Here is a 27,846-nt window from a genome sequence, read left to right as displayed (position 1 = left end):
CATTTGTGTGTTCATTGTTAGCAGCAGCAAGCAGGCAGGTTGGCGTGTGCCTTCACGAAAAGGCACTCAAAGAAACATTACCACAATCACTACATTTGGAAACAGACGACGGCATTCATTGTTATTTTCTCGCAAAAATAGTGTTTTATATTCGTTTGATAATGTCGGTGGGCATCGAGTCGGGATTCTCAAGTGAGGAGGTTCTGAACGTTCGCTTCCCACTCCACCGGGCGTGCAGGGATGGAGATATCGGTGCGTTGTGCTCGCTTCTTCAGTGTACCTCAAACCCGGCGGACCTAGCAGTGGAGGACTCTTTCTACGGCTGGACACCCATACATTGGGCTGCTCATTTCGGAAAGGTACAATATATATATATATATATATATTTTTTACAATTAAATTATAGAGAAAAGAGGCAAGGCCTCCAGCCACTTTCACTAGACAGGCTGACACTGAATGATACGATACATATTCACATGGCTAGCTAACGTTAACGTACCATCATTTGATTAATTGTTGCCAGGAAATGGTTTGAAATATGTACTTTGTAGGCTGCTCTTTCTCTATAGGCAAGTGTAATTTGACATGGGGACGGTTGAAAATGAAGTCTTGTGCCTCCAGCTAAGAAGAAAGTGTAATGGCCTGCTTGCCTGACTGACTAGACTCCATCAAGCAATCAACGAATATCTTTCAGCCGTCGACGGCAAATATTTGTTATATCTGTGGCGGGCTCGCTTGTTTATTGGTTGCGGTGGGAACCAATAACCTGCAACGCGCCAAAAAGGCAGTTTATAAACACGCGGGGATCCTTCCCATGCGGAAGTGTTTACATAAAAATAGTAAACAAGTCAACTGAAGGACGAGGTGTGCATGGTTTTAAATCAGCCTCATCACTGACTAAATACTAATGCATTTTGAGAGAGCAGAGTAAAGTACAACAACAATAGCGACACTGTATCAATTTTAACATCTATGTCAAACAAACAACAGCACCCCCTGTCCATGTCCCTGCCTGGTTTGTGATGTGAGCCTATCTCAGGCATTGGTTCCAAAATCCAATCAGCCATTGACTCCTCCTCTTTGCTGCTGAGTGAACATGATTCACCCTGAGTTACTGTATCCTGATGGGAAGGATGGGTGTTTAGATGAAACAGCAGGGGTTTAAAAATAATACAGGCATGGTCTGCCTCACTTAATGGCTGACCACAAGGCATTTTGTGTTTGTGAGAAGCAGTTGTCTGTCTTGCGTTGATCATAAAAGAGGAACTCATACCACACTATATACACACTATATCGAGCATGGCCAACTTCCAGGTTACACCGCTGTGTTAAATGTCTTGCTATATCAGACACTGCTACAGCACTGCTGGAGGAAAACACCAATCTGAGGGTCATCCTTGAGATTGTATTTGCATGGCGCAGGTATGCGTAATCATCGGCCTGTGGGCCCCCTTTTGGATGCCCTCGGATCCAATTGTTAACTACACGATTCCATATTCCTTATTTCATAGTTTTGATGTCTTCACTATTATTCTACAATGTAGAAAATAGTACAAAAATAAATAAATAAAACCCCTTGAATGAGTAGGTGTGTCCAAACTTTTGACTTGTACTGTATATGTGTATGTGTTAAGAAACTCAGTGGGGTCTAAACTTACTGTTGAGAGTTAGAATAGTAGAATAAACAAGGTGAAATTTCAAAATGTGGTTGTGCATCAGCACTTTCTCTTATGTCAGTCACTGACAGTACCTCAATAAGCCCATGTCAGCTCAAATGTTTTAGATAGCTGGTAAGTTTACTAGCTAGACTAACTTACCAATCTAAACTTTGCCCTTGCTCAGTGGTTGATTTTTATCCGCTGTGTAGTGCTAGGGAAAAAAACTAAACGTGCACCCGGGGGGGTCCCAGGATTGAATTTGGGAAACCTCATCTAGTCAAGTTAGAATTGATGCGTTATTATATTACTCTGGTGGTGCATAACTGGGTGTGATTGTACCGGCTGTAAAAATAACCCTAGGGCGGGATTTGATTACAGGAAGTAGTCATACTGTAGGCCTTTGTCTTTTGATTTATTGTTACATTATAATGTTTTCCTTGAAGGACTGTGGATTACCTCATCAAGGCAGGACAGATACAGCAGAGTGTTTTCAATCACTGTATTGGTATTTAGTAATACAATTAATTTCTCTCTCTCACACACACAGTTGGAGTGTGTGACGCGTTTGGTGCAGGTGGGCTGTGGGGTCAACTCGGTGACTACGAGGTTTGCTCAGACGCCCACTCACATCGCTGCATTTGGGGGCCACCCAGAGTGCCTGCTGTGGCTGCTGCAAGCTGGTGCTGACATCAACAGACAGGTACAGTGCACATGGATGAACACACACACACACACAGCAGAGTTTCCGTTAACAGGTAATAGTCGGCTTTTGTCCAATCTTTATTTAATAGAAAAGCCGATAAATAAAATGCTTGCGGCCAATTGTCCGGGAGAAGAAATCCCATAGTAAAATTATATATATTTTTTTTGCCTATTCATTGATTTTAGTTGATTTCAGTTGGTGGAATATGCCTTTGACTTGTCATGCTAATTGGTATATATGTCAATTAGCATACTTTAGTGGAATTAAATTGGCGTGTGTACACAGTATACTCATTATGTATCTTATTTATCACACATGTACAGCATACAGATACAGAGCCTTTGAGTGGAAAATCTGTCAGACAGCTCATGAACAAAACTATGCATATCGGTCCGTTAAATTAAAATGTTGCTGGTCAAATGTCCGGCACTACGTTTTCCTAACGGAAACCCTGACGCATGTCCGTTCGTAGAGGAAAGGGGGGCAGCTCTGGTGAAAATGACAGGGGGGTGTGTGTGTGAGAGAGTGGGGTTGAGCTCAGACTGATCCTATCAGAGGGATCATCCTGGCTTTGTGCCACTCGACCTGACCCTTGACCCCTCTGGACTAGTGCCTGTTACATAGAAATAGATTCAATGTGACAGTTGATAGGAAAAATACCAAGGCACTTGCAAGAGATTCTGTTTTGTGGCTATCGTCGTTATTGTATCCTTAATACCAGTTTAACACTGTTTTTGAAGAGCCCCAGACAGCCTGCTTCTGCCCTCATGTTGTTGGATTAAAGACTGAAAAGCCTGTCTGAGCCCCAGGCCACTAGTTGGTGTGCATGTGTGCACGTACGCTTATCCACATGTGAAAAGCCAATGGGGTTTGCATTTAGACTTGACGTCATCGTGTGAGTGTGTTTTTCTGTCATGCTCTTTCGTTTCTGCTCCTGTCTTGTGTACACACACTTCACTGACCATCTCGGACGCTTCACTGCACCGCTCAGAGAAATCAGATTAGTAGGTCACGATTACACAACTCTTAGCTGCATCTCCTCTTGGCTTGCTGCAACACATCACTGTTATTTCTAATACAGCCTACATTTAAAATGTCCCTGATCCAACACATTTAAAAATTAGCCATCCAGTATCCCCAGCATTAAACACATCACCCTCTTTTAATGGCCTAATGCAGTCAAAAAGGTGATATTCCTGTGTTTTTTATTTCCACCCCCGGACAGTCCTAGCAACATTTCTTGCTTGAAAATTGCTCTTTGCTAAGAAGAAATTTTTGTTTCTGTGACCATTATATAAAAAAATATGTATTATTTGTTTTAAATTATTCACAGTAAGCTCCTTTTACATTTTCACCAGAAATGATTTGATATTGAGATAAAAACAGCTGCATTGGTCCTTTAACCCCTCCCTCCCTCCCTTGTGTGGTTTTAATAGAGCCACCCTACATTCTCTGGGTGTGGACAAATATGACTATGGATGGAGGAGGGATTTTGTTTTGAAAAATTCTCTCTGCCTCCTCCTCCTTCAGCACCTCTCTCACTTTCTCTCTCCTGGAGGAGGGATCTATTTTGAAAAATGCTCTTACTACCTTGCCACTGCCCTCCCTCTCTACCACCTTCCTCCCTCCCCCCCCCTTTCTCTCAGCCTGTGGCCTGCTGTGTAGCTGGGGTGAAGAGTTCAGGCTCTGCCCCTGGAGCACTCTACCCCGGTTTGGGAGCGGGGGAGTGAGGCTAACCGGCTGCATATTATTGCCGCTCTAGAAACCAATGTGAGCAACTCATTCAGTTTGTGTAAATACGGTGTAACGTGTTTATTTCTGTCTGTCTGTGTATCTCCTGTCTCTCTCTCAGGACTATGTTGGTGAGACTCCTATCCATAAGGCTGCCCGTGCAGGCAGTCTGGACTGTGTCAACGCTCTCCTGATTCAGGGGGCGAAAGCTGAGTAAGTCGAGCTACTGCACCCCCTGTGTGCTCGGTCTTCCCCTCACTGTAACATCCAACAGCTCCCATATCTACAACATTTACACGAGGACTCCATCAAAACTCTTAACGACCTGTACTTTCTTGTACGGTTCACACTGTGCTCCATGTTCAAACTGTGCAAATGGGCCTATTTGTTTTGTATGGGTCCTGGGTTCTCTAGACTGATAAGGAAGTAGAATTACTACACGGGCACAACCAGTGGAATAACCCGTGTAGTTACCCTCTAACAAGCATGCAGAGATATACCATGTTTGTAACTTTTTATATTTTATGTTCAAAACTTTAACAATGGTAAGCGCTATAGCTGCCTGTACTTACACTTTGTTACAAGGTCATTTCATAAGTTATGTCCTTAGTCAGTAGTTACTCAGGAATTGCGGCTATGAAAAGTTGTTGCTGAGATGTCCACCTCAGTGTAAGTCCTGTTACTGTAGGAACCAGACAAGGACAGCAGAAACATCCATTTCATTTGAGGGATACACATTTCCAGATAAATGAAGAAAAAATAAAAGATTCCTGTTAACTTTAACCTGAATCCCATCATGTTGCTCCACTCTCCTTGGCTGTGCCTCTGTTTGGGCCGTCTGAAGTCACAACACTACCTACACCAAGGGATTCTAACTATTCCTGGAGAGTTACTGGTGGTGCAAGCTTTTGTTCCAGACCTATAGTCACATCTGACTCAACTAATCATGGTATTCTGTTTGGAGCATGATTAGGTGCACTGAGTGTGTGCACTCAGGGCTGAACCAAAAGCATGCATACCCAGTCCCTTTCCAGGATGTAGTCAGGTGTTCGAGACCCTACTCTTAAACTGGTCTGAGAGAACCTCGCTCTTCAGCACTAGTCACTATCTGAACATGGAGCTGTGTCTTTATAGGGAAAAAAAGTTTTGATGGAGTTCTCCTGCAAATGTGACCTGTGAGCTTTACCATATTGAAAATGTTATTTTGATGTTATGTTTAAACTGTAGATTATGATTTGTATAATTGAGAGCATTTGTCTTCTTTGTTCACATGTTGATTTGGTAAGTGTATTTCTATAGTTGTAGCGTCTGACCAAATGTACATTTCCTCGTTGAATGAACACAGAGAGCGGAAAGGGCTGATTCCTGGTAAATCTGAACAAAACATCCCTTTTACTTGCTTGGAGATGACACTGAAAACCCATCATCCCTTAATGAGCTTCTGCCCTCACTCCTCGTCTTATTTTCTTTGACCCAAACGATGTGAATTAGTCAATGTGGCAGAAACACCACATAACGAACTTGTCACCTTTCCAGTCCTTTCTCACCATTGGAAATAAATGAAGAACTAGTTGAGAGGAAGTTGTTAATATTATCTGGAGGTAGCCAGCCATAGTCTCCCATCACTACAAAAGGGCTCGTCACGATGCATGCAGATAGAGGGAGATGGACAGGGAGCAAAGAGAGACATACTGAATTAGTATGAATTGTCTTAAATGCCCTCCTCTGTTCTTGCCCTTTTCAAAATGTCAGTAGATAAGTTCAAATTTTAAATAAATAGGATACATTCCCAACCTTGTAATGGAGAAGAAAATGATAAGCTGTGCAACGGCTGCCATGATCTGAACCAAGGATGGAAGCTGTTACCATTTTATAAAAGCTTGTTTGGTGATTTGGCAAACACCCAGGGGGTAGTGACACTACACCAGCCAGTCAGCTCCGGTGCCCAAGGTTCCAGGTAGCTGATGAGTGGTTTACCTGATGTGAACTACACACATGTACACCTCACCCTAGACACCTGTATTTGTGGTTCAGCAGTATTTTAGGTTTGTGTGACTCTAGAAGGAACCACAAAAGAAAGAGTTATTGTTGACGCCAACAGTTGTTAATCCTTCACGCCCTCAGTATGTTTTCCAGAGACTCTGACTTCTAAATGGAAACATTCAGAAACATACAACTAGCCAGTCCTGTTTGTTGTCTTTTGATTGAGTGCTATTTGATATACCTGAGGAATTGCAGTATGAAGTGACGCTTACATACTCACTCAACTTGAAAGACGTTAAAGGTCTGTTTGACGTGATTAGAATACAGGAGAGGCTTTGCTCGCCATACTGTGGATGTGCTCCTAAACATTCTCAGTGCCAGCTACTTTATCTCCTTACAAGTAAATGGGTTGATTTATTTAGTCTAAAACAAAAAGTGCCTCACCAAACGTCAACAGAGATGAATCTCATAGGGAGGGTAGACTATACCTGCGGTGTCCCACAGATGATGGAGGTAAAATGGACAGTCTGAGGGAGATTATCTTTTTTTGTCCTTTTAAAACGGATGGCAAACTGCATTTATTGATATTATTTATACTAGTCACACACAAATAGTGAAACGTTAGTACATGTATTTAGTAAAGGCCACTACCTTGCCCTGCAAATATTTTGCTTCCAACAGTTTTAGGATGTTCCTCATTGTATGATCAAGTGCCATCGTGTTTAGGTAGACGGAGATACTAGAATCCTACTACCAGAGTAGTTTTAAAACCTTGTCCATGCAAACAGATGTGTTCTTGTCAAGACGCATTGTTGACAGCAGCCAGCAGAGATGGTCTGTTTGACAGGGATCTAATTATTTCACAGCAGATTTTTTGAATTAGTTGCTAAATGATTTAAAAATATATATTTTTATTGATTTATGTTTTTCTGTCTCGAGGACAAATTGCACAAAAACATTCATAGTTTAATTCTGTCAAGGGAATTTGAGGCAGAAATAGTTTTTAAATCCTCTTCGTCGCATCTGTGGGACAACCGGTATACATATTCGACTGTCCGTCATTCATAACCCGAACACACACCAGAAACTACCAGTGAGTTTATATGCCATGTGTTTATTTTAACACTGCCTGGGTTTACTATATAACTGTTACTAGAACCTTTCTGATTAGGAAGAAACTAAAGTACATGTATTGTATTGCCAGGGAGAAACAGAAACCAGCAGGACACTGCAGCGCTTGAGGGTTTGAGTTCGAGGCCTACATCCCTGAACTAGTGAAATGTAACATCTCTTATTATAGGTGGTCATAAACTACTCTACTCCTTATTTAAGCTGACATACAGTCAGTTATGCCATTCTGCATTGAGGTGAAGTGTATTTTAGTTTCTGGCAGGAATTATGACAACTCTTATAATTCTCATCAAGTAGAGAGTTGCGACCTAACCAAATGTTGTATTACGTAAATGAGCCTATAGTTTTGCTTGTCTTTGTGAACGACACACAAAACCGAATGCCAACAAATGTAGCCAATATTGTTATAGTAATAGTTAACCCAGGTAGAAAACTAAAATAAAACTTGGTATATCAATTTAATTTAAAAAATCACTGGTGTTGGGGGGGAACGTCTACATGATGTTCATTCTTCTGATGAAATGTGCATTTGGTCGCCAGCCACTGAACTATTTTGAAAGTTGTTTATGACTGTTTTTCCCTAAAGGTCCTTTAAATGCTACTGTACAGCTGTTTTGAGTTACTGTTTTGATGTTACCATGTTTTCTTTGACAGCTGTAGCTCATGTTCTGTTTCTGAAGGCCCAGCATTCTGTAGTAACAGAGAAAGCAAACTAGACAGGAGGCTCATGGCATTAGATTCTTTTTTGTTTACAATACATTCTTAAATTCAAAAATATTGCCCCGTCTAGTGACCTAAGAAATTACAGGTGAAAATAAAATGAATCACAACCTTAAATATATATTAATGTTAGCCTCATGTCTCATTAGTACCAAGCAGTAGTTTTGTCCCCTGCATGCTTCCATTGACATATGGTGCTTCAAAGGGCCCAAGGGTTTATCCATTAGCAAACTGGTTGTAAAATGTAGGCTAATCCACATGAAACCAGCTTTTATTTTGGCTTCTGAAAGACAAACTATAAAGGTTGTAAAAATAATCTCCGGAGGTTTTGGATGAAGCCATTTTCTCATGTGCTCCGTGGTTACTTCCACAACTGCTCAGTTCCCAGAGATGGAGCTGATAAAACTGAAATGGAAACCCATTTGACCATTGATTTATATGTATGGCTCAGGCTATAGCCTTAGTTTTCCTCCTGTGTTAAAGGTAGCTATAGTTTGAGTAAATCTAGCGTATCGATGCTATTAAGAGCAAAAATATATACTTTTGGCCGTGTATGTGGATACCCCTTCAAATGAGTGGTTTTGGCTATTTCAGCCACACCCGTTGCTGACAGCTGTATAAAATTGAGTACACAGCCATGCAATCTCCATAGACAGACATTGGCAGTAGAATGGCTCATATGGAAGGAGCTCAGTGACTTTTAACATGGCACCATCATAGGATGCCACCTTTTCAGCAAGTCAGTTTGTCAAATTTCTGCTCTGCTAGAGCTGCCCCGGTCAACTGTAAGTGCTGTTATTGTGAAGTGGAAACGTCTAGGAGCAACAGCGGCAGGCCACACAAGCTTACAGAACAGGGCTGCCGAGTGCTGAAGTGCATGTAAAAATCGTCTGTGCTCGGTTGCAGCAACACTACGAGTTCCAAACTGCCTCTGTAAGCAATGTCAGCACAATAACGGTTTCCACGGCCGCACACAAGCCTAAGATCACCATGCGTAATGCCAAGCGTCTGCTGGAGTGGTCTAAAGCTCGCCACCATTACTCTGGAGCAGTGGAAACGTGTTCTCTGGAGTGATGAATCACGCTTCACCATCTGACAGTCTGACGGATTAATCTGGGTTTAGCAGATGCCAGGAGAACGCTACCTGTCTGAATGCATTGTGCCAACTGTAAAGTTTGGAGGAGGAATAATGACCTGGGGCTGTTTTTCATGGTTTGGGCTAGGCCCCTTAGTTGTGTTGAAGGGAAATCTTTTTTCTTTTTTTTTAAACATTTTTATTGTACTTTTACCCCCGTTTCTTCCCAATTTTGTGATAGCCAATTGGTAGTTAGTCTTGTCCCATTGCTGCAACTCCCTACGGACTTTGGAGAGGCGAAGGTCAAGGGCCATGCGTCCTCCGAAAAACGACCCAGCCAAGCCGCGCTGCTTCTTGACACACTGCTAGTTTAACTGAGAAGCCAGCCACACCAATGTGCCGGAGGAAACACCGTCCAGCTGGCAACCGAGTCAGCTTACAGGTGCCCGGCCCGCCACGAGTCACTAGATCGCGATGGGACAAGGAAATCTCAGCTGTCCAAACCCTCCCCCAACCCGGATGATGCTGGGTCAATTGTGCGCGCGCTCATGTGTCTCCCAGTCACATCCGGCTGTGACAAAGCCTGGGATTAAACCCGTGGCTGTAGCGATGCGTCAAGCACTGCAATGCAGTGCCTTAGACTGCTGCGCCACTCGGGAGGCCTGTGAAGGGAAATCTTAACGCTACAGCATACAATGACATTGTAGACGATTATGTGCTTCCAACTATGTGGCAACAGTTTTGGAAAGGCCATTTCTTGTTTTAGCATGACAATGCCTCCGTGCACGAAGCGAGGTCCATACAGAAATGCTTTGTCGATCGGTGTGGAAGAACTTAACTGGCCTGCACAGAGCCCTGACCTCAACCCCAACGAAAACCTTTGGAATGAATTGGTACACCGATTGCAAGCCAGGCCTAATCGCCCAACATCTGTGCATGACCTCACTAATGCTCTTGTGGCTGAATGGAAGCAAGACCTGCAGCAATGTTCCAACATCTAGTGGAAAGCCTTCCGAGAGGAGTGGAGGCTGTTATAGCAGCAAAGGGGGACCAACTCCATATTCGACGAGCACTTGTCCACATACTTTTGGCCATGTAGAGTATGCAAGCTCTCTCGCTTATGTTGTGAATCATCAGAGAATACTGAACACTTCATTTGAACTTGATCAGATGGGTGGCAATGTCCACGTGCTGTAGAGGAGACAGGGCGTCGATGCGCTAGTCTAATAGTAATGTTGACCCTTTTTAGTGCTATTGACCCATTGAAGCATGCAGGCTAAATAAAATGTGCGTATTAGTTTAAAATGGAACATCACTAAAGCCCTTAAAAAAAAAAAATTTACTATGCATGGCAATGCTACATAAATGCATTCAGCTTTAAATAACTTCTACAAACAACGTTAGGCTGTTATTGGGCCTACCGTTCACACGCCAGCTCTAATTCTACTGTAAACGTAGCTCCGTTGCACGCAGACATTCCCACACAGACTGGTGCCAGGTTTACGCAACAGCTTCCTTTGAATTCTGGAAGTTATGTCTACACCAGCCAGATGAATGTTTGTTTGAGGGGAGCTTTTTAATTTAAATTAACTGCTAACAAAGGAAATTGTTTATTTTTGTAAGATCAAGCCGCATGTAAACAGACTTATTTTGACTGGCGGCAAATACAATTGAACATCCTACAGTATGAATCATATGCATAAATATAGCATTTTCTTACTGTTGCCAACTATATGTTTATCATGATATTGAATAGTACATTACATTTCGAACTTTCAAATGCACCCAACCATTTTAAACTTGTTACTCTCAAAATACTTGGTCTAAGCTGTTATCTGGTGTACCTATCAGATGATTGCACACTCTCTTGTTTTGATGCTATATTGATGGAGGGCTTCCATGCCAAGCACCACCATTAGCAACGCACTCTGTTGTCATTAATGTGTTGCATGGCACAGTTCCACCAGGAGGATTCAATTCTGAGAATTTTTACAAATGTTCCTGTCTACCTAAACGGTCCATCCCTTTTCCCTTCACTGTGACGCATTGTCGTTGAGCCAAAAACATCTCCATCTTTAAAAGTATTTCAAAGGAATTAGAACTAATATGGGTGAACTAATACTATAACTTATTTTTTATTCTTAATCTATTAGGGATTTGATCTGATATTCCTTGGTCAAACTTGTCCCCCATTTGGGGATATAGCTACATTGTTGCTGCTGCTACACAAATTGTTAATAGATATTTATTGTACCATACTTCTCTCTGCGTCTCATGAACAGAGCTCTCTCACTTCTGAAGAGGACATTTGAACCTTGACCAATCACAGAAGTCGCTGTTGCGCTGTGCTTTTTCTGCTTTGCCACTTTACTCCAGTACCCTTTCCCCTTCCTGCTTCTCGCCCCTCAAGATGAACCCCCCCTGATCTTTGCTGTGACTTTCAGCTGACCTTGGATTGACCTTCTCCTTGGACATTTTGAGCGAAGATGGTGAATAAATGAAGATGTCCAACTCAGGCAGTTTACCATTACATTTTTTTCTCTCACATTTCTGGTCTACATAACGGGTGGTTTCCCATAGACACCAGTGTGATAGCAGCTAGGTCTGGTCTACGAACCAGAAAAAATGAGGGAGGGAGATTTCTCGCTTCCATCTGATTTGAGCTCTTGTCTGCTCCCCCTCAAATTCCAGTCTGACTTACCATTTAACTGATCAATACCTCTGCATTGTGCTACACAATTTACTTCAGAGGTCAAGCCTATTCAGCTTCTCAAACCACAACATGAAGAGCAGCTAGAATGACTTCTCTTTAAGATGTCCAAATATGGACATTTTCTGAAGCCATGGAATGTGTCCTTGTTTGTGGGTTTATCCCTGAACCACCTCAACTGGCCTGAAACATGATTATCATAAAGAAGAGTTATAGCTCAACCATCTAGCATAGTGTTTTCTGCATCTCAAGTTCAACAAAGCAAGGGGGGGGGGGGGGGGGGGTAGATGGTGGCAGTGCATTAAAACATTATTCTGGACACGTGCTTTTCTTGTGCCCTGATCATCTTGAATCATCTGGCGCAAACATCTCAGCCTGCAGACTTGGTTGTGTTCTATCGTTTTTGATTCAGGTCTTTTATTTCCCCGTTAACACACTACTGCCCTTTTTCCAGATGACATTGGACAATTTACCAAATCTCTTGGTATCATCGATCTGAGATCTTCATCAATACATGCAGAAAAGCAGCAAGTGGCGGCAGCATTCTGTTCAGGGAATTTCAGGTTAAACATTCTAGTTTATTAAATATATAAATATATGCTTAAAATATAAATTATATTAGGTTGTTTCACTCATAGTCATCCATTTAAATTGACAAACATTCACAGTCAACCTCGAATACCTAAAAACATGCATAGATCGTTTTAATGTTTAACACGTCAATATTTAATTTTATTTCACTTTTGCGTTCTCCTTTTGGATTTCTTGTCATGAGCCTCAAGCACGTTCAGGATTTTACAATGAGCTCCTCTAGGGGGAAAGCTCAGCATAGGTAGTTGATAAATCACTCCGGGTAGGGTAGTGGATAGACTGTAGTCCAGAGTAGCACAGTCTCTAGGGTCAAACAGTGCCTGAACTATTTAACTGTATAATGCTAACAATTCTGTCATAATGGTTCTTAACTGTCATATTATACATTTTATAGGGCCTATACTATTTCTGCTGCGTAGAAGACAAACTGTTCTGTTTTTGAATGTCACCTTCAGTATTAACCCTATGATACCATAAGATCTGTTTTGATTATCTGATCTTCTGTCACCTTTCCCCTTATGAAAGTGGCATTAAGAAAGAAATACTCCAGAAAATCTTATGGTCTCTTCTTCTTTTGTACTGTTAACAAATAAGACTCAGAAACCTCCACGTCTCAATGTTTTGCAGCCATTGAATTCGAAATGACTTGATTTTTTCAAGTAATCCTAGAAAAGGGGGAGAATAGACACTGCAGAGTCTGCCCCGTTCCCTGGGATAGCCGTACTGTTGTGGCATTGAGTGTTCTCACTATCGCTTCCTATCTACACACTGGCAAACTGTTGAGGTATTTCTTGCGGTGATTGGTTTTAATGCTAGGACATTTATGAATATTTAAAAAAAGTAAATTTCTTTAGACATGTTTAGACCTGCATGCTTTGCTTAATATTACCTGTTCCTGTATTTATTTGTTTGTTTCTGTTTGTAAACTAACCGTAGGACCCATTTATGAGTAGTGAGCTTTAATCAGTCACAGGTCAGCATGATTTTAGGATCTCTCTTGAAGGTGATAGGCTAGCAACAGAAGACAGTGGCTGTGTGCTCAGAACTCAAAAGCAAAGCATACCAGGCATTTAAAAAGAGAAATTAACGCTTCCCCACTTACTGTTCAGATTCGGACATGGTCATGATCATTTCAAATCCAACAGGCTGATTCTTCAAGGTACTGTATCATTCTTCAGCATTTCACACACAGATGACGGGTCTCACTGACAGGACATTATGATTGTTTATTGTAGATATCATTATGGGGTGTGTTGAGGTTAAAATAAGGATGGCCTTAATTTCCCCTGCTCTCCCTGAACCGAACCATAGATTCATCAAACTTTTCAGCAAAGCACATCTAAGTGGATTGATTATTTTGTCACTAGAGCACTGGTTTCCAACCTGCCGTCTGCAGAGGTGTACAGCAGATTTTCTGCAATAAAATAAACATCTTCCATATTTATAACAGTTGGGGGTATTAGTGGTATAATAAGCAATTTTACATTTCACAATGCAAATTAATAATAGGCCTTTAATTTGCTACATTGATTGCTAAAATTCACTAAATGTTATGTTGAATTCTTTTTAGACTCTGCGAATGTTGGTCCTCAAGCTTTTGATGGTGATTTGGTTGTCCCCGTAACGGAAAAGGTTGGGAACCGCTGCACTAGAGGAACCAAATGGGAGCAGATGTGCTAGGATGTGGTGAGAGTTTTGGAACTGGAATGTAGAGGGCTAGAAATCAGGGAGAGGTAGAGGGGAAATGCAAGGCCTCCCTTATCTAAAGGGAGACAGCAATTAGCCTGTCGTTGTCCATGCCAACTCTGACATGTCATTCAAAAGGCTCCCCTGCTGAGGTATGTGATGCGTTACACCAGGGACAGAAAAATAATCATAGCTGAAAGCAACAAAAAGAAAACTGCAGGATTAAAAACCCACTTAACTAAGTGTTTTTATTGGACATTCCGTCTTAATGCTATGCACCGTTACCATATTCAGGGACGTGAGATCTGATTCAAATGCACAAAATACATTGTCCTCTTGACTTACTAGCCATAGTTTATTCATGGATTACTGTAGATGTTTGAGTCAAAATGTAAATAAAAATAAATATTGCTATGTAGTATTTAATCAGTACATGAAAAGGAACATAGTCTAACTGCATACAAATCCAAACATTCCTTTTATTCTGCAGGAACAATGTTTTTGGGACCTGTCTCCAAATATAATTCACAGGAGACTGGGGTATTTCCTATTGCTTATTGACCTATTTAAAGACCAGACGTGCAGAAAGAGTAACTAAAATAGAGCCTCTACAGTGGGGCTCGGATCCTGTGAAGGGAAACAACATTATTATCCAGCTTTAACAGCACTCTGAGCACAGTGTTGCCAAAATAGAGGGGTTACTATGGAGACGCTTGGAGATGTTGATAGAGTTGGAGAGGAACAGGAAGAAGAGAAACTACTCCATCTCCATAATTAAGAAGTGAAACGACAGAACTCCAGCTGAGGATCCGAAGTTGAGGGTTTTGATTAGATGTCAACGGTTCGTCTGGATAGATAAACCCAGTAATGGACAGTTGGAGTCAAAGGCCATTATTGACATGCCAATTGATGATCCATCTAATAATGCTGAGATTCTAATGTCGTCTACCAACTCATTCAAGTGCAATAATTAATTGAAACATTTAAAGTCAAATTGTCAGTGAAATATATTTTCCCTCTGTCTCAGCAGTGGTATTTCAGTAGCTGGAGGTCATGTATGTAGCTGATATTCAGTTTGAGGGTTCATTTATGAAGTTGTAGTGACAATTTACTTAAAGGAGTGGTCACAATGCCTCCATTGGCTTTGGTGAATGGACATTCATCACCAACACTTCAATTAAGTCTCACTGAGGGTTTTTCAGACTGGATGCCAGTCTGTTTCTGCTATAACCAACTCCTTTGTTGTTGTCATGGCATCATAATGATAATCAATCAAATGTATTTATAAAGCCATTTTTACTCCAACCGATGTCACAACGTGCTGTACAGAAACCCAGCCTAAAACCCCAAACAGCAAGCAATGCATATGTAGATGCACAGGGGCTAGGAAAAACTCCCTAGAGCGGCAGGAATCTAGGAATTAACCGAGAGGAACCAGGCTCTGAGGGGTGGCCAGTCCTCTTCTGGCTGTGCTGGGTGGAGATAAGAGTACATGGCCAAGATGTTCAAACGTTCACAGATGACCAGAAGGGTCAAATAATAATAATCACAGTGGTTGTAGAGGGTGCAACAGGTCAGCACCTCAGGAGTAAATGTCAGTTGGCTGAGTAGTTAAAGGATAAACAGTGACATCCTTTCAATGGGGACCACTTTGTGTACAAAGGAGCAGCATAGAATGTTTCCCAGAAATGTTGGTAGTTGGCTTCTTTTTCTGACTACTTTCATGTGTTTCAGTCACACATTTATTATGCAGAATGTAATGTAATCAAATTTGAGGGGAAAAAACTATGTCAACGTGTGGTTTATCTGAAAATGTTTTAATATACTTCATATACAGGTTAAAAATAAAGGAAACGACAACATAAAGTGTCGTAATAGGGCATTGGACCACCACGAGCCAGAACAGCTTCAATGCACCTTGGAATAGATTCTATAAGTGTCGTAATAGGGCGTTGGGCCACCACGAGCCAGAACAGCTTCAATGCACCGTGGAATAGATTCTATAAGTGTCGTAATAGGGCGTTGGGCCACCACGAGCCAGAACAGCTTCAATGCACCTTGGAATAGATTCTATAAGTGTCGTAATAGGGCGTTGGGCCACCACGAACCAGAACAGCTTCAATGCACCTTGGAATAGATTCTATAAGTGTCGTAATAGGGCGTTGGGCCACCACGAGCCAGAACAGCTTCAATGCACCTTGGAATAGATTCTATATAAGTGTCGTAATAGGGCGTTGGGCCACCACGAGCCAGAACAGCTTCAATGCACCTTGGAATAGATTCTATATAAGTGTCGTAATAGGGCGTTGGGCCACCACGAGCCAGAACAGCTTCAATGCACCTTGGAATAGATTCTATATAAGTGTCGTAATAGGGCATTGGGCCACCACGAGCCAGAACAGCTTCAATGCACCTTGGAATAGATTCTATAAGTGTCTGGAACTCTATTGGAGGGATGTGACGCCATTCTTCCACCAGAAATTCCGTAATTTGGTGTTTTGTTGGTGGTGGAAAACGCTGTCTCAGACGAAGCTCCAGAATCTGTTCAATTGAGTTGACTGAGACAGCCATGCCATATGGTTTTCATGCTCATCAAACCATTGTGACCACTCGTGCCCTGTGGATGGGGACATTATCCTATGGGGGCCTGCCCAGCCTTTTTATACATGACCCTAAACATGATGGGATTTTGACTTATTTAACTCAGGAACCACACATGCCAAGTATACAATATACTTTGTACCCTCATTTACTTTAGTGTTTCCTTTATTTTCAGACCTTTCCCTGTTATATTCAATGAAGATTGGTGGGGGCTACCGTCTGTTCATAACATCATGTTGAGTGCTCCATTATTTTCTTCACTCAATAACTGACAAAGGATCTGTGTAGGGTGATGAAAGCTTGGCCATTATGGTAGTACAGGTAAAAGTATGGGCGTTTACGTATCACATTACATCACTCATTAATGTAACATCAGGTCACTTTGGATATGTTTCCACAGGCAGCCCTATTGTGATCTCTCTTTTCACTTATTGGTCTTTTGATCAACAGATCTGAAAAAGATCCAATGTGAAAAGATCTGATCTGACTGGTCAAAATACCAATTGGTGGGAAAAATATCAGTATTGGGCTACCTGTCTAACTACAACCATTGGTACTTTTGGGTGTATGCTATCCTGTCAGTTACTCCAGGATCTGATTACACATTACGGTCAAATTATGGCTCCCAAGTGGCACAGCAGTCTAAGGCACGGCATCTGTGCTAGAAGCGTCACTACAGACACCCTGGTTCGAATTCACCCTGGTTCGAACATCCGGCCGTGATTGGGAGTCCCATACTGCGGCACACTATTGATCCAGCTTTGTCCGGGTTTGGCCAGCGTCGGCCGGCATTGAAAATAAGAATTTGTTCTTAACTGACTTTCCTAGTTAAATAAAGGGTACAAATTATTGTATTGAAATGTTATTTCCATGATTTCTTCTTACAGCCCATGTGCTCTAAAAAAATACTATTGTTGTAAACAAGAACACTTTTGCAGTTTGACTCTTCGTTATTTTTCTTTTATAAAACAAACTTAAAAGGATCTTTTGTCTGTGTAATTTATCCATAATACATCAGTCAAATTCAAGGAGGTGGAGTTTCTACCTTTTAAAATTTTAATCCCTATATTTTAATGACACATCTGGTCTTTGTTAGTTACCACAGGGGGTGGGTCCAGGCCTGGGATTGGATCAGAAAGGTAGGGGTTAGGCTGTAGACTGTTCCTCCTTAACAACGTGCGAGATTATTGGTGGGATTAACTCTGACCTTTTCAGTGACTGACTATTTCCTTCCTAATAAGAGACAATTCTTTCATCAGAGCCTCATTATTTGGGTCATAGTTCAGATATAAATAGACTGAAAGATAGGTCTCTAACTGTATGTGTACACATTGCATATAACCTACATAGTATCATTTAGTTTGGTTGATCATAAACTATATCCTGTTTCTCCCTTCAACATATTCACCTGCAGAGTTGGGTTGAAGTGTTACCTGATTACCTATACAATAATGGCTTATTTCTCAGAGAAGCCAGAACAGAATACTTGGCGTCTTGTTCTTTGTGCACATTGTGTTCCCCATACTGGTTGTCTCAGATTCTCTGGCACCCTGAATGATTGTTACTCCTCTTAGTGAGACCCGTCAGTCTACATGCTCACAACAACATTCTATATAAACAAAGCTGTTGCTTGAAGGTAGAATCTCTTGGAAGCGTTAATTTTTGTTTTTTCAAACTTGGTCAGAAGGGGGGGGGGGGGGATATGTATGCAAGTTAATCATGTGATTTTTATTTTAATTCTTATTCAACAGAGAAATGTGATCTCAAGTACGTTATTTACAGTGCGTTGTTTGTATTTTTGACTGCACATTAAGATAGTAATAGGGAGTGTAAGAGGAACAAAGCAGTGAGTTTATGAATGAGTGAACCGTATCTAAACTGAAGTGTATGTAAATAACTTCCTGGATGTCACTGGGTTGCTGCACCTTTCACTTTATGTATATTTACAATTGATATTTCTACAGTCCTACGACCACATACAGCAACACAAAACACTGGGGTAGTTTCTCAGATTTCATTTGTTCTTAGTGCATCATTGGAATCTATGAGAGGTACACACTGCCCACAGAAGGTCAAGTGTTCCCGTTTTCTCATTTCCAAATAGAAGTTCATTCCTTGACACAGGCCTGCCTCAACCCTCGTCCCCTCACAAAGACCTGGTTGTTCGCCTTGCACAATCATTTCCCCGCAGAATCCAATGGTGTTTAGCCTCAGAAACAACAAGTGTGGAACTGTTCTCCCGCCAGCCAGCAGAAATTTTGGGCAATTGGCATCCAGACAGTCAAGCTTATGGCCTCCGTTTGCTTAGAGTATTTTTCTAGACACTTCCAGGAAATGAATTGAACCGGTTCCATGGCAGCGCAGACCTCTATCCTTACAAGGGAATGTTTTTGGTTCGCTACAACGCATGCCAGGACAGGAACAGTGACCTGGCAATTCTTTACTTGTCTATGACCTACTTAGAAGCGGGTCTTTTTGGTCTGGCCCTATTTGATAGCTTTATATTTGACTTAGTACCCAGGTTAGAGTAGTACTATATTTTAGACTAATTTGCTTTGACACTCACTTATCTCTTTCACATTTTTTACCCAATGATTTAAAAATCCAGACCAAGAGCTGCCCAAACACTGATGCAAGAGTGACGCTAATACGCTGAAGTGTTACCCACCCAGTGACATCCTTGCCTTATAGCATATCTAGAAGCATTATGGAAATCATGCTACCTGCATTGCTGTTTGCTCATTCATAAAGTCCTACTGTATGCTTATTACAGGTTTATAGCGGCAACAGAAAATGACTAAACAGACTGTTATGCACACGCCTGAATCTGAGACCAAATCACCCATTGGTATTGTTGTTGTCTGTTGCGATACCAACGTGGATGGTATGGTGTTTTCTTAACCTTATTGGGTCCTTCTGATTGGATGCCAGCTGCTTTGACACCATGACATGTCTGTTTTCATTTAAAAAATGTTCTCTTCTTAAACAGTGAGTGGCACTGAGCTCCAGCTCATCGAGTCTCTTTTTCACTTTCCTATCCTGGGAGAACGAAGACATCTTTGGTCATTCTTGTTCCTTGAAGATTACTCTGCAGTTCTGTTCGTTTCTTCTTTCCCTTTCCCTGTCTTTTCCCTCTTTTTCTTTTCTGTGTCTCATCAAAACATGGACATCATGGATGTACTGAAAAAGGCTGCTTCCCGTGATATGTGCGTAACCGATGAGGAGTTGGAGGACCTGTCCTGTGGCCTGCAGTTTGACCACATTTAGAAAGAGAACTTTGATCCTGTGTTGCCAGTCTCTTCTACTCACTTTGTCAAGATTGTCATTATTCAGCTTTTTTAGACCTAACGTTTCAAAGGCACTTTTCTTAAATTCTCTCATACATACATACATGCATGCACATTTTCCACAAGGTAGACTTGACCATGATTTTGAACCTGCTCAACATCTCTGTACCTGAACGTCAAGAATTGACACCACCTTGCATAACTTTTAATGTGAAGGAAATGTCTTCCTTTGGAAATTTGTGCCAATTTGGGATGTCACCAATCCAAAACCGAACAATTCCTCTTTGTGATGGCTTTTAACTGAACGAGTCCATGATCTCCAAGGACGTACATTTCTTCTGCTCAATCTTTCAGACATTTGATACCAGAAATCAACCTAAGGAATATTTTGACATTTTGAACAACTATTTCTGGGATGTGGAAGTGATTTTGGTTTTGAGATTCACGCATTATTCATATGTATGTATAACAGTTGTTTATCATGTTCTCTTGCAGTGGACATATTTACGTGTCATTTAAAAATACATTTTATTTCCAAAACCTTAAATTATAATTAACAAAGGTGAAGAAATTATCTAATAGGATCAGTTGTCATCTCTCACTCAGAGATGATGATGTTAGGCTAGCAGAGGCAGTCAGGGACCTGTGTGTATGTGAGGTTAAGTGTGTGTGTGTGTGTGTGTGTGTGTGATCTCTGGCTATGGCAGGGTGTGGGTTTCTCTAACACTCTCTTCTCTTATTGCACAGTATGAGGAACGCTAGTGGGCTGTCCGCTGCTGACCTGGCCCATGCCCAGGGGTTTCACGAGTGTGCTGAGATACTATCCAATGCCCAGAACCTGCAGCGGTACCAGAACCTGACCCAGCTTAATGGCTTTGGTCTGAACGGTGCCATCCAGAACGGAGGCCACTCCCACCCTCTCATTCAAGGGCGGAGCCTCCTTAACGGGGCACCAAATAGAAAGAGGTCGTTTGATAACATGGAAGACAATCAAATCAAGAAGGCCAGAACTGAAGGTTAGGTTTTTGCATTTGTTAGCATTTTTTATACTTTTATAAAAAATAACCTAATCAAACCTGGGAGGAGATTATAAATGTTTTTCATGACTTTCCATAATTATACGTGATAAAGCATCAAGTGTCAAAACCTCATAAAATCCTGTTGTAAAACCAGGATTAACCTTTGAGTGCTGGCCTATTGAGAATCTGGTTGAATACATTATTGTTCCCTTAGTTGTGCAGCGTTACAATGAGCAGTATGAAGAAGGGGATGGGAGGGGACTTACCTGTGGCTGCTTGCCAGGCCTCTGATGTTGGCATGTGTAAATGTATGGCTTGTTTTATTGGACTTCTGCAAACTCTGGAGTAGAATTGTGAGTGGTTGCCAGGAAGTTGATTGACGCTGCAGGGTATCAGGTAATGGGGCAGTGGATGATTATTGCTGAATGAAGCTTACAATTGGGCTTTGGACTCACTGAGTAAGTTTGATTATTCTAGCATGTTAAATTGCAGTCTCCCCTTATGCCCAGGCAGCTGTGCATGATGGAAAGACCTCTTTGGGCCTGTAGGGTTTTCTGCCCTGTATGTTGTGTTCTCATCTAGTCCTGTTCTTGGTGGTAGTTCAACACGCTCATCCACTGCTCTCACCAGGTCTGTGCCTGCCGCTGGGGATGCTGAACGGGAATGGGTTGGTCTGCGGTGTCGGAGAGGTTCTGATGGAGAGCATGCACCAGGAGAGCATGGAGTCAGCAGCGCTGCCGGCAGTGAGCTCAGGTGGGCCAGGACCCTTTGCGTTTGGGATGAATGGGTCTGCGCCGGTGCCAGGCCTTGTGGGCCAGGGGGGAGTGGAGGTGTCTACCCCAGCCGCTAAGGAGCAAGAGATCTTCACTGTGGCCTCCATGCAGATCCCCTGTCGCTGCACTAACTCCTACGCCTACCTGTAGAGGCCTTAGTGTGTTGAGTAAGAGTGTTGACCCTCCTAGTGGTTGTATCTTGGTAGAATGTCCACCAGGCCCTCTGGCCATGTTTTCCAACAGATGGCATTACTTTCTTTGGCATGGTATTGTTGGGTTTTTGGCATGGTATTGTTGGGTTTTTGGCATGGTAATGTTATACTCTTGCGGTTCTAAAAATATGGGTGTAAATAACTTGTATTGTACACATTGTACATACATGTTATGAAAACATTGCCTTGCTACCATAATCGCTAGAGAAACATGAGTTTTTTTGTCTTTTGTTTTACTGGTAGCTTTGAATGATTCACAATATTATTGTTAAAAAATCTCTTGTGTTTTTGGCAAAGCCCCTTTAGGATGAGTGAATTCTGTTTTGCACAATTATCCTTTCACCGCCCCTACATTGCACAATGTTAACTGTAATAACGTTGTCAAATGATAATTCCAGTTCTTTAATGTAGAAACGCCCACACCTTGGGTACAATGTACTGAAACAAGCCTCAGTTTATGAAGAAGGTTAGACTTCAAGTCATTGAGGCTGCACTGACGGTTCCCTCTGCATCATGAATATGCAATGACAGAATTCTGCCCTTTTATGATGAGTTAGACAGTGACGTGTTTACTGAGTACTGTATTTAGTGGTGCCATTGTGACGCTGCTCCGCCCAATAAGGGGCAAAAGACAGAATTTGTCCATCTCATGTCAGAATGAAGAGGCCACTAGAGAATGTTCCTACCCTCAGTGTAATAAGATGAAACATATTTTGTTTTATTAGTTACATTTTCCCCTCTGAGAAACATTTGTATTAACTCTTGTCTTGTAGCTATAAAGCTATTTAGTTTTTTTTATACAAGAACTCTTATGCCAAAGCATATCTTTACATAAATATATATAGAGTACATAAACCTTCGCTATGCAGCTTTTCTATATTATGCGAGCTTTTAGGTATTTCCAAGGTGCTATTTGAACTGACACTGTCCTGTTCGCTAGCAGACTGTAGACTTTGGTTCTGTTAGACACTTCTAGTGCCCCTTCTCTTTCTGCTTTTCTAGCAGAGGACTTTGTACGCTTTTCTGTATAGCCTAGTACCTATTGTGTGTGTGTGGTGTTGAAAATGGTGTAAGTTTATATTGACTGTTTTTCAAGTTTTGGCTTGTTTTGTTGTATTATAATGTACTATTACTTTGCTAACTTCACTAATGACAAAAGTTAAATGTTGATAAATGAGTGTGATTAGTAGTGCTACCATTTTCACAAAACAAGGGGAAGCTACTCTTTCCTAAGGCTGGAAATCGTTTGAGGAAAACAAAAGGAACCTTCGTAAATATATTGTTCACAAACTTAAAATCCCTCCTCCCATCCATCTGCTTCATACATGAAGGACAATTGTTCTGTCAAGGAATCTGCCCTGCACTACTATTTGGTTTGTACAGATGTTACACAAATGTTAATTTGATGATACACAAATGTTAATGAGTAGATTGCATTTATTAGAGCTTCTGATGCTCAGTGCTGAGTAGTTTTGTATACTTTTAAACTCATTAAATGTTCATTCCTTTGAATAACATGATGGTGGCTTTGTTTTTTTTTGTGTACATGAGAAAGAATCTCAACATTGGTCTGAACACACTGAGGAGTAATCTTTCATCTTTCAATTGAAGTGCCCTGAATGACTGGGAGGTTTGGCGCCCTCTAGTGATGTTGAGATAGCTGGGCAGGCCCTCAGTTGTGCTGTCTTGTTTCTAACAGGCTGACTACGTGGCGCGAGCGTTGCAAAATCAATTCAGAAATCTATATTATTCAATTATTGCACCTACAATGTTCCCTCGCGCCAACGAGCATCTGCGTTGCCAAGGGCTAAAATAGAAGTCAGTTCTATTTGTGATGCAGATTGGGCTGCAAGTCCTGCCTCTCCCATCTCCTCATTGGTTTATAGAAGCAGGTACCCACGTGCCATCTCCTCGGTTATACCCACGTAGGTGACTGAAAGACGAACGAGGTCAGTGGCGGTAATGGGTTACCGAGGTCAAACCGGTAACCCAACTGCGCGCGTGCGCTATCGTGCATACATTTATTTTGTCCCCCCCTACACCAAACGCGATCACGACACGCAGGTTAAAATATCAAAACAAACTCTGAACCAATTACATTAATTTTGGGACAGTTCAAAAAGCATTAAACATTTATGGCAATTTAGCTAGTTAGCTTGCACTTGCTAGCTAATGTGTCCTATTTAGATAGCTTGCTGTAGCTAGCTAATTTGTCCTGGGATATAAACATTGAGTTGTTATTTTACCTGAAATGCACAAGGTCCTCTACTCCAACAATGAATCCACACAAAACGGTCAACCAAATCGTTGCTAGTCATCTCTCCTCCTAGGCTTTTTCTTCTCTTGACTTTTTATATTGCGATTGGCAACGTTAGTAAACCAATGAGGAGATGGGAGAGGCAGGACTTGCAGCGCGATCTGTGTCAGAAATAGAACTGACTTCTATTTTAGCCCTTGGCAACGCAGACGCTCGTTGGCGGTGAGCAGTGTGGGTGCAATAATTGAAGAATATAGATTTCTACATTTATTTTGCAATGCTATCGCCCGCGACGCAAGCGGTGTAGTCAGCCTGTTAGGATATGCCCCATTACAGCAAGTGGTGGCAGCATGTTAACTTCTTGTTTCTAGGACTATATGATAGTTTCAATGAGACAATCTTAAGCATGGTGTTTTATGACGTTGTCGTCTGTGTTGACATCTATAAGGGACTTTGATCGTCTCATCTTACCTGAACCAATGGGAGTGGGGAAGGGGGAGAAACTAGGGAAGTGTGCCAAGGAGGAGCAGTGATTGGTGTGTCAATATAACCAGGAAGAGTACAGTGAATCAGGATGTGACCCAGTGCAATCAAGTACAAGGGTAAACGATAACGAGGTTATGTAAAATTTTCTGGAATCCATTTGGCAACCTATCGATTTGAATTCCTGCATAGATTGAGTCACAGATTTACAGTTTCTGAAATGTTATTCTCTAAGGGGAATAGTTGTGCAAAACAAAATCAAATCGCATATATTTGCTTATCTCTTTAAGTATGAAGTTGTGGCCCTGTACTGGCAAACACAGTATTTGAAATCATTTTGACCAGGTGTCTCATTTCCAATGGCAGGTGACCCTCTAGAAGCAGGTTTAGGGTGTGAGGGGATCCCCTTAAACAGACACTGCCCCCCAACACACCTGAATGGGTGTGACTCTACCATCGCCCCTGCCGACATCGTCCCCCACCACGTCTACAGGGATGCAGCAGAGCACATGGTTGCCACTGGTAACGCGAGCAGCCAGGTGGAACACCAGACATCGGTGACGGCAGAGCAGCAGTACAACCATCAGCAGTATAACCATGCCCTGTTCAGCACCATGCTCCTCTACCACGGCTCCTAAGGTGGAAGGATCCCGTTGTCAGGCCATCCCTCGGTTTGCCTGTCATTTATGCTTGATGTAAGCAAGCATTCATACGCCTTAAAACCATGAAGGGAGTTGAGTGGCTGCTTCTTTATATGGTCATTGTGTAGTTTATTTATGTTAAGGGAAGGGCCATCTCTCCTGAAGGGGAGTGTTTACTTTTCAGTTTATGGATATGAAATGTTCTGTAAAACAGTCACTTGTTTCGTGATACCTTTTTGTGATGTGAAAAGTCGATTTTGAGTGGCTAAATAAACAGTTAAGGCATATAATGCATTCTCTTTATTTTCAAAACTAGCCTAAATGTAAATGAAAGTGTTATGTCAGATGTCTCAGATGAGATGGGTTTTTCTGAGTAATGAAATGATGCCTCAACCTTTGAAACCCTTGTTTGTTTGAAGAATGTCTTAACTATGAGGCAGGTTTTGTTTTGTCATCCTCGTTCATCTGTATCCTGATAAATTAAATGACCTAAAAGCACATTGAGATGTGATTATTCTTCTAATTGTCAGGAGATGTAACTGTATGCACTAATGGATGGGGAACAATACAGTATGCTATGACATTGAAATACAGATAGGATATTCAACAACAACAATGATTGAACTACTATCCTGTATTCTTTATGCCTTGTATAAAGATTGAATGTTTGAAGATCTATTTCCTCCCATAGTTTATTCAATAAGTAAATACATATGACATGACCCATTTGTTAAATCATGGGTTTGAGTTGTACTCAATGCACCTGTACTTACTGCAACAAGTCCCCGTGTTTGCATAGTGAGTGTTATTCAACACCATTTGACCACCCAGGTGCCTGGCAACTGCACGGGAACACTGCAGGCAATGGATTTATGCTCTGTCCCCGTGCATGTGTGTCCTGGCTGACATGCGCAGTGTGGTCTAGGCCTCCATAATGGGACAAATCGACATCTCTTTTATATGTACACTGAACCAAAATATAAACAGTGTTGTAAAGTGTTGGTCCCATGTTTCATGAGATGAAATAAAAGATCCCAGAAATGTTCCAAACGCACAAAAAACATTGCTCTCAGATTTTGTGCAAAAATGTGTTTACATCCCTGCTAGTGAGCATTTCTCCTTTGCCAAGATAATCCATCCACCTGACAGGTGTAGTATATCAAGAAGCTGATTAAACAGCATTTTTATTCATTTATTAAACATTTTTATTTCACCTTTATTTAACCAGGTAGGCCAGTTGAGAATAAGTTCTCATTTACAACTGCGACCTGGCCAAGATAATGCAAAGCAGTGCGACAAAAACAACAGAGTTACACATGGGATAAACAATCGTACAGTCAATAATACAATAGGAAAACCTGTCAACTGTGCAAATGAAGTAAGGAGGTAAGGCAATAAATAGGCCAATAGTGGCGAAGTAATTACAATTTAGCAATTTACACTGGAGTGATATATGTGCAGATGAGGTTATGCAGGTAGAAATACTGGTGTGCAAAAGAGCAGAAAAACAAAACAAATATGGGGATGAGGTAGGTAGTTGGTTGGATGGGCTATTTACAGATGGGCTGTGTACAGCTGCAGCTCTGTAAGCTGCTCTGACAGCTGACGCTTAAAGTTAGTGAGGGAGATATAAGTCTCCAACTTCAGAGATTTTTGGAGTTCGTTCCAGTCATTGGCAGCAGAGAACTGGAAGGAAAGGAGGTCAAAGTAGATGTTGGCTTTGGGGATGACCAGTGAAATATACCTGCTGGAGCTCGTGCTACGGGTGGATGTTACTATGGTGACCAGTGAGCTGAGATAAGGCGGAGCTTTACCTAGCAAGGACTTCTAGGTGACCTGGAGCCAGTGGGTTTGGCGACGAATATGTAGCGAGGACCAGCCAACGAGAGCATACAGGTCGCAGTGGTGGGTAGTATATGGGGCTTTGGTGACAAACGGATGGCACTGTGATAGACTACATCCAATTTGCTGAGTAGAATGTTGGAGGCTATTTTGTAAATGACATCGCCGAAGTTGAGGATCGGTAGGATAGTCAGTTTTACGAGGGTATGTTTGGCAGCATGAGTGAAGGAGGCTTTATTGCGAAATAGTAAGCTGATTCTAGATTTAACTTTGGATTGGAGATGCTTAATGTGAGTCTGGAAGGAGAGTTTACAGTCTAACCAGACACCTAGGTATTTGTAGTTGTCCACATATTCTAAGTCAGAACCGTCCAGAGTAGTGATGCTGGACGGGCGGGCAGGTGCGGGCAGCAATCGGTTGAAGAGCATGCATTTCATTTTACTAGCATTTAAGAGCAGTTGGAGGCCACGGTAGGAGTGTTGTATGGCGTTGAAGCTCGTTTGGAGGTTTGTTAACCCAGTGTCCAAAGAAGGGCCAGATGTATACAGAATGGTGTCACCTGCGTAGAGATGGATCAAAGAATCACCCGCTGCAAGAGCGACATCATTGATATATACGGAAAAAGAGTCGGCCCGAGAACTGAACCCTGTGGCACCCCCATAGAGACTGCCAGAGGTCCGGATATCAGGCCATCCAATTTGACACTGAACTCGGTCAGAGAAGTAGTTGGTGAATCAGGTGAG

The 27,846-nt window shown here is 41.8% G+C and overlaps 1 protein-coding gene across 2 annotated transcripts; it reads left to right on the top strand.

Annotated features, from left to right (window-relative positions):
* Positions 1–26,322, top strand: LOC139403984 (ankyrin repeat domain 10b). Of its 2 annotated transcripts, XM_071147177.1 has the most exons (6): positions 16–359; positions 2,206–2,358; positions 4,214–4,305; positions 20,624–20,892; positions 21,526–21,648; positions 24,987–26,322. In XM_071147177.1, the coding sequence occupies exons 1-6, from the start codon at positions 162–164 to the stop codon at positions 25,256–25,258; spliced, it is 1,107 nt and encodes a 368-aa protein (XP_071003278.1). In that variant the 5' UTR covers positions 16–161; the 3' UTR covers positions 25,259–26,322. The 2 variants fall into 2 exon arrangements, with proteins under 2 accessions (XP_071003277.1, XP_071003278.1); XM_071147176.1 differs by lacking the exon at positions 21,526–21,648 and having other exon boundaries at positions 1–359.
* Positions 26,323–27,846: the final 1,524 nt, after the last annotated feature.

Source organism: Oncorhynchus clarkii, chromosome 3 (genome assembly GCF_045791955.1).
Source record: "Oncorhynchus clarkii lewisi isolate Uvic-CL-2024 chromosome 3, UVic_Ocla_1.0, whole genome shotgun sequence".
NCBI classification, from domain to species: Eukaryota; Metazoa; Chordata; class Actinopteri; order Salmoniformes; family Salmonidae; genus Oncorhynchus; species Oncorhynchus clarkii.
This window is presented reverse-complemented; position numbering and strand designations above follow the sequence as displayed.

Excerpts from the sequence above, each read along its gene's own strand:
- LOC139403984 (XM_071147177.1), top strand. The coding sequence starts at position 162 with ATGTCGGTGGGCATCGAGTCGGGATTCTCAAGTGAGGAGGTTCTGAAC. Across the intron at positions 4,306-20,623 it reads ATTCAGGGGGCGAAAGCTGA|TATGAGGAACGCTAGTGGGC; the intron begins GTAAGTCGAGCT and ends CTTATTGCACAG. Across the intron at positions 20,893-21,525 it reads CAAGAAGGCCAGAACTGAAG|GTCTGTGCCTGCCGCTGGGG; the intron begins GTTAGGTTTTTG and ends TGCTCTCACCAG.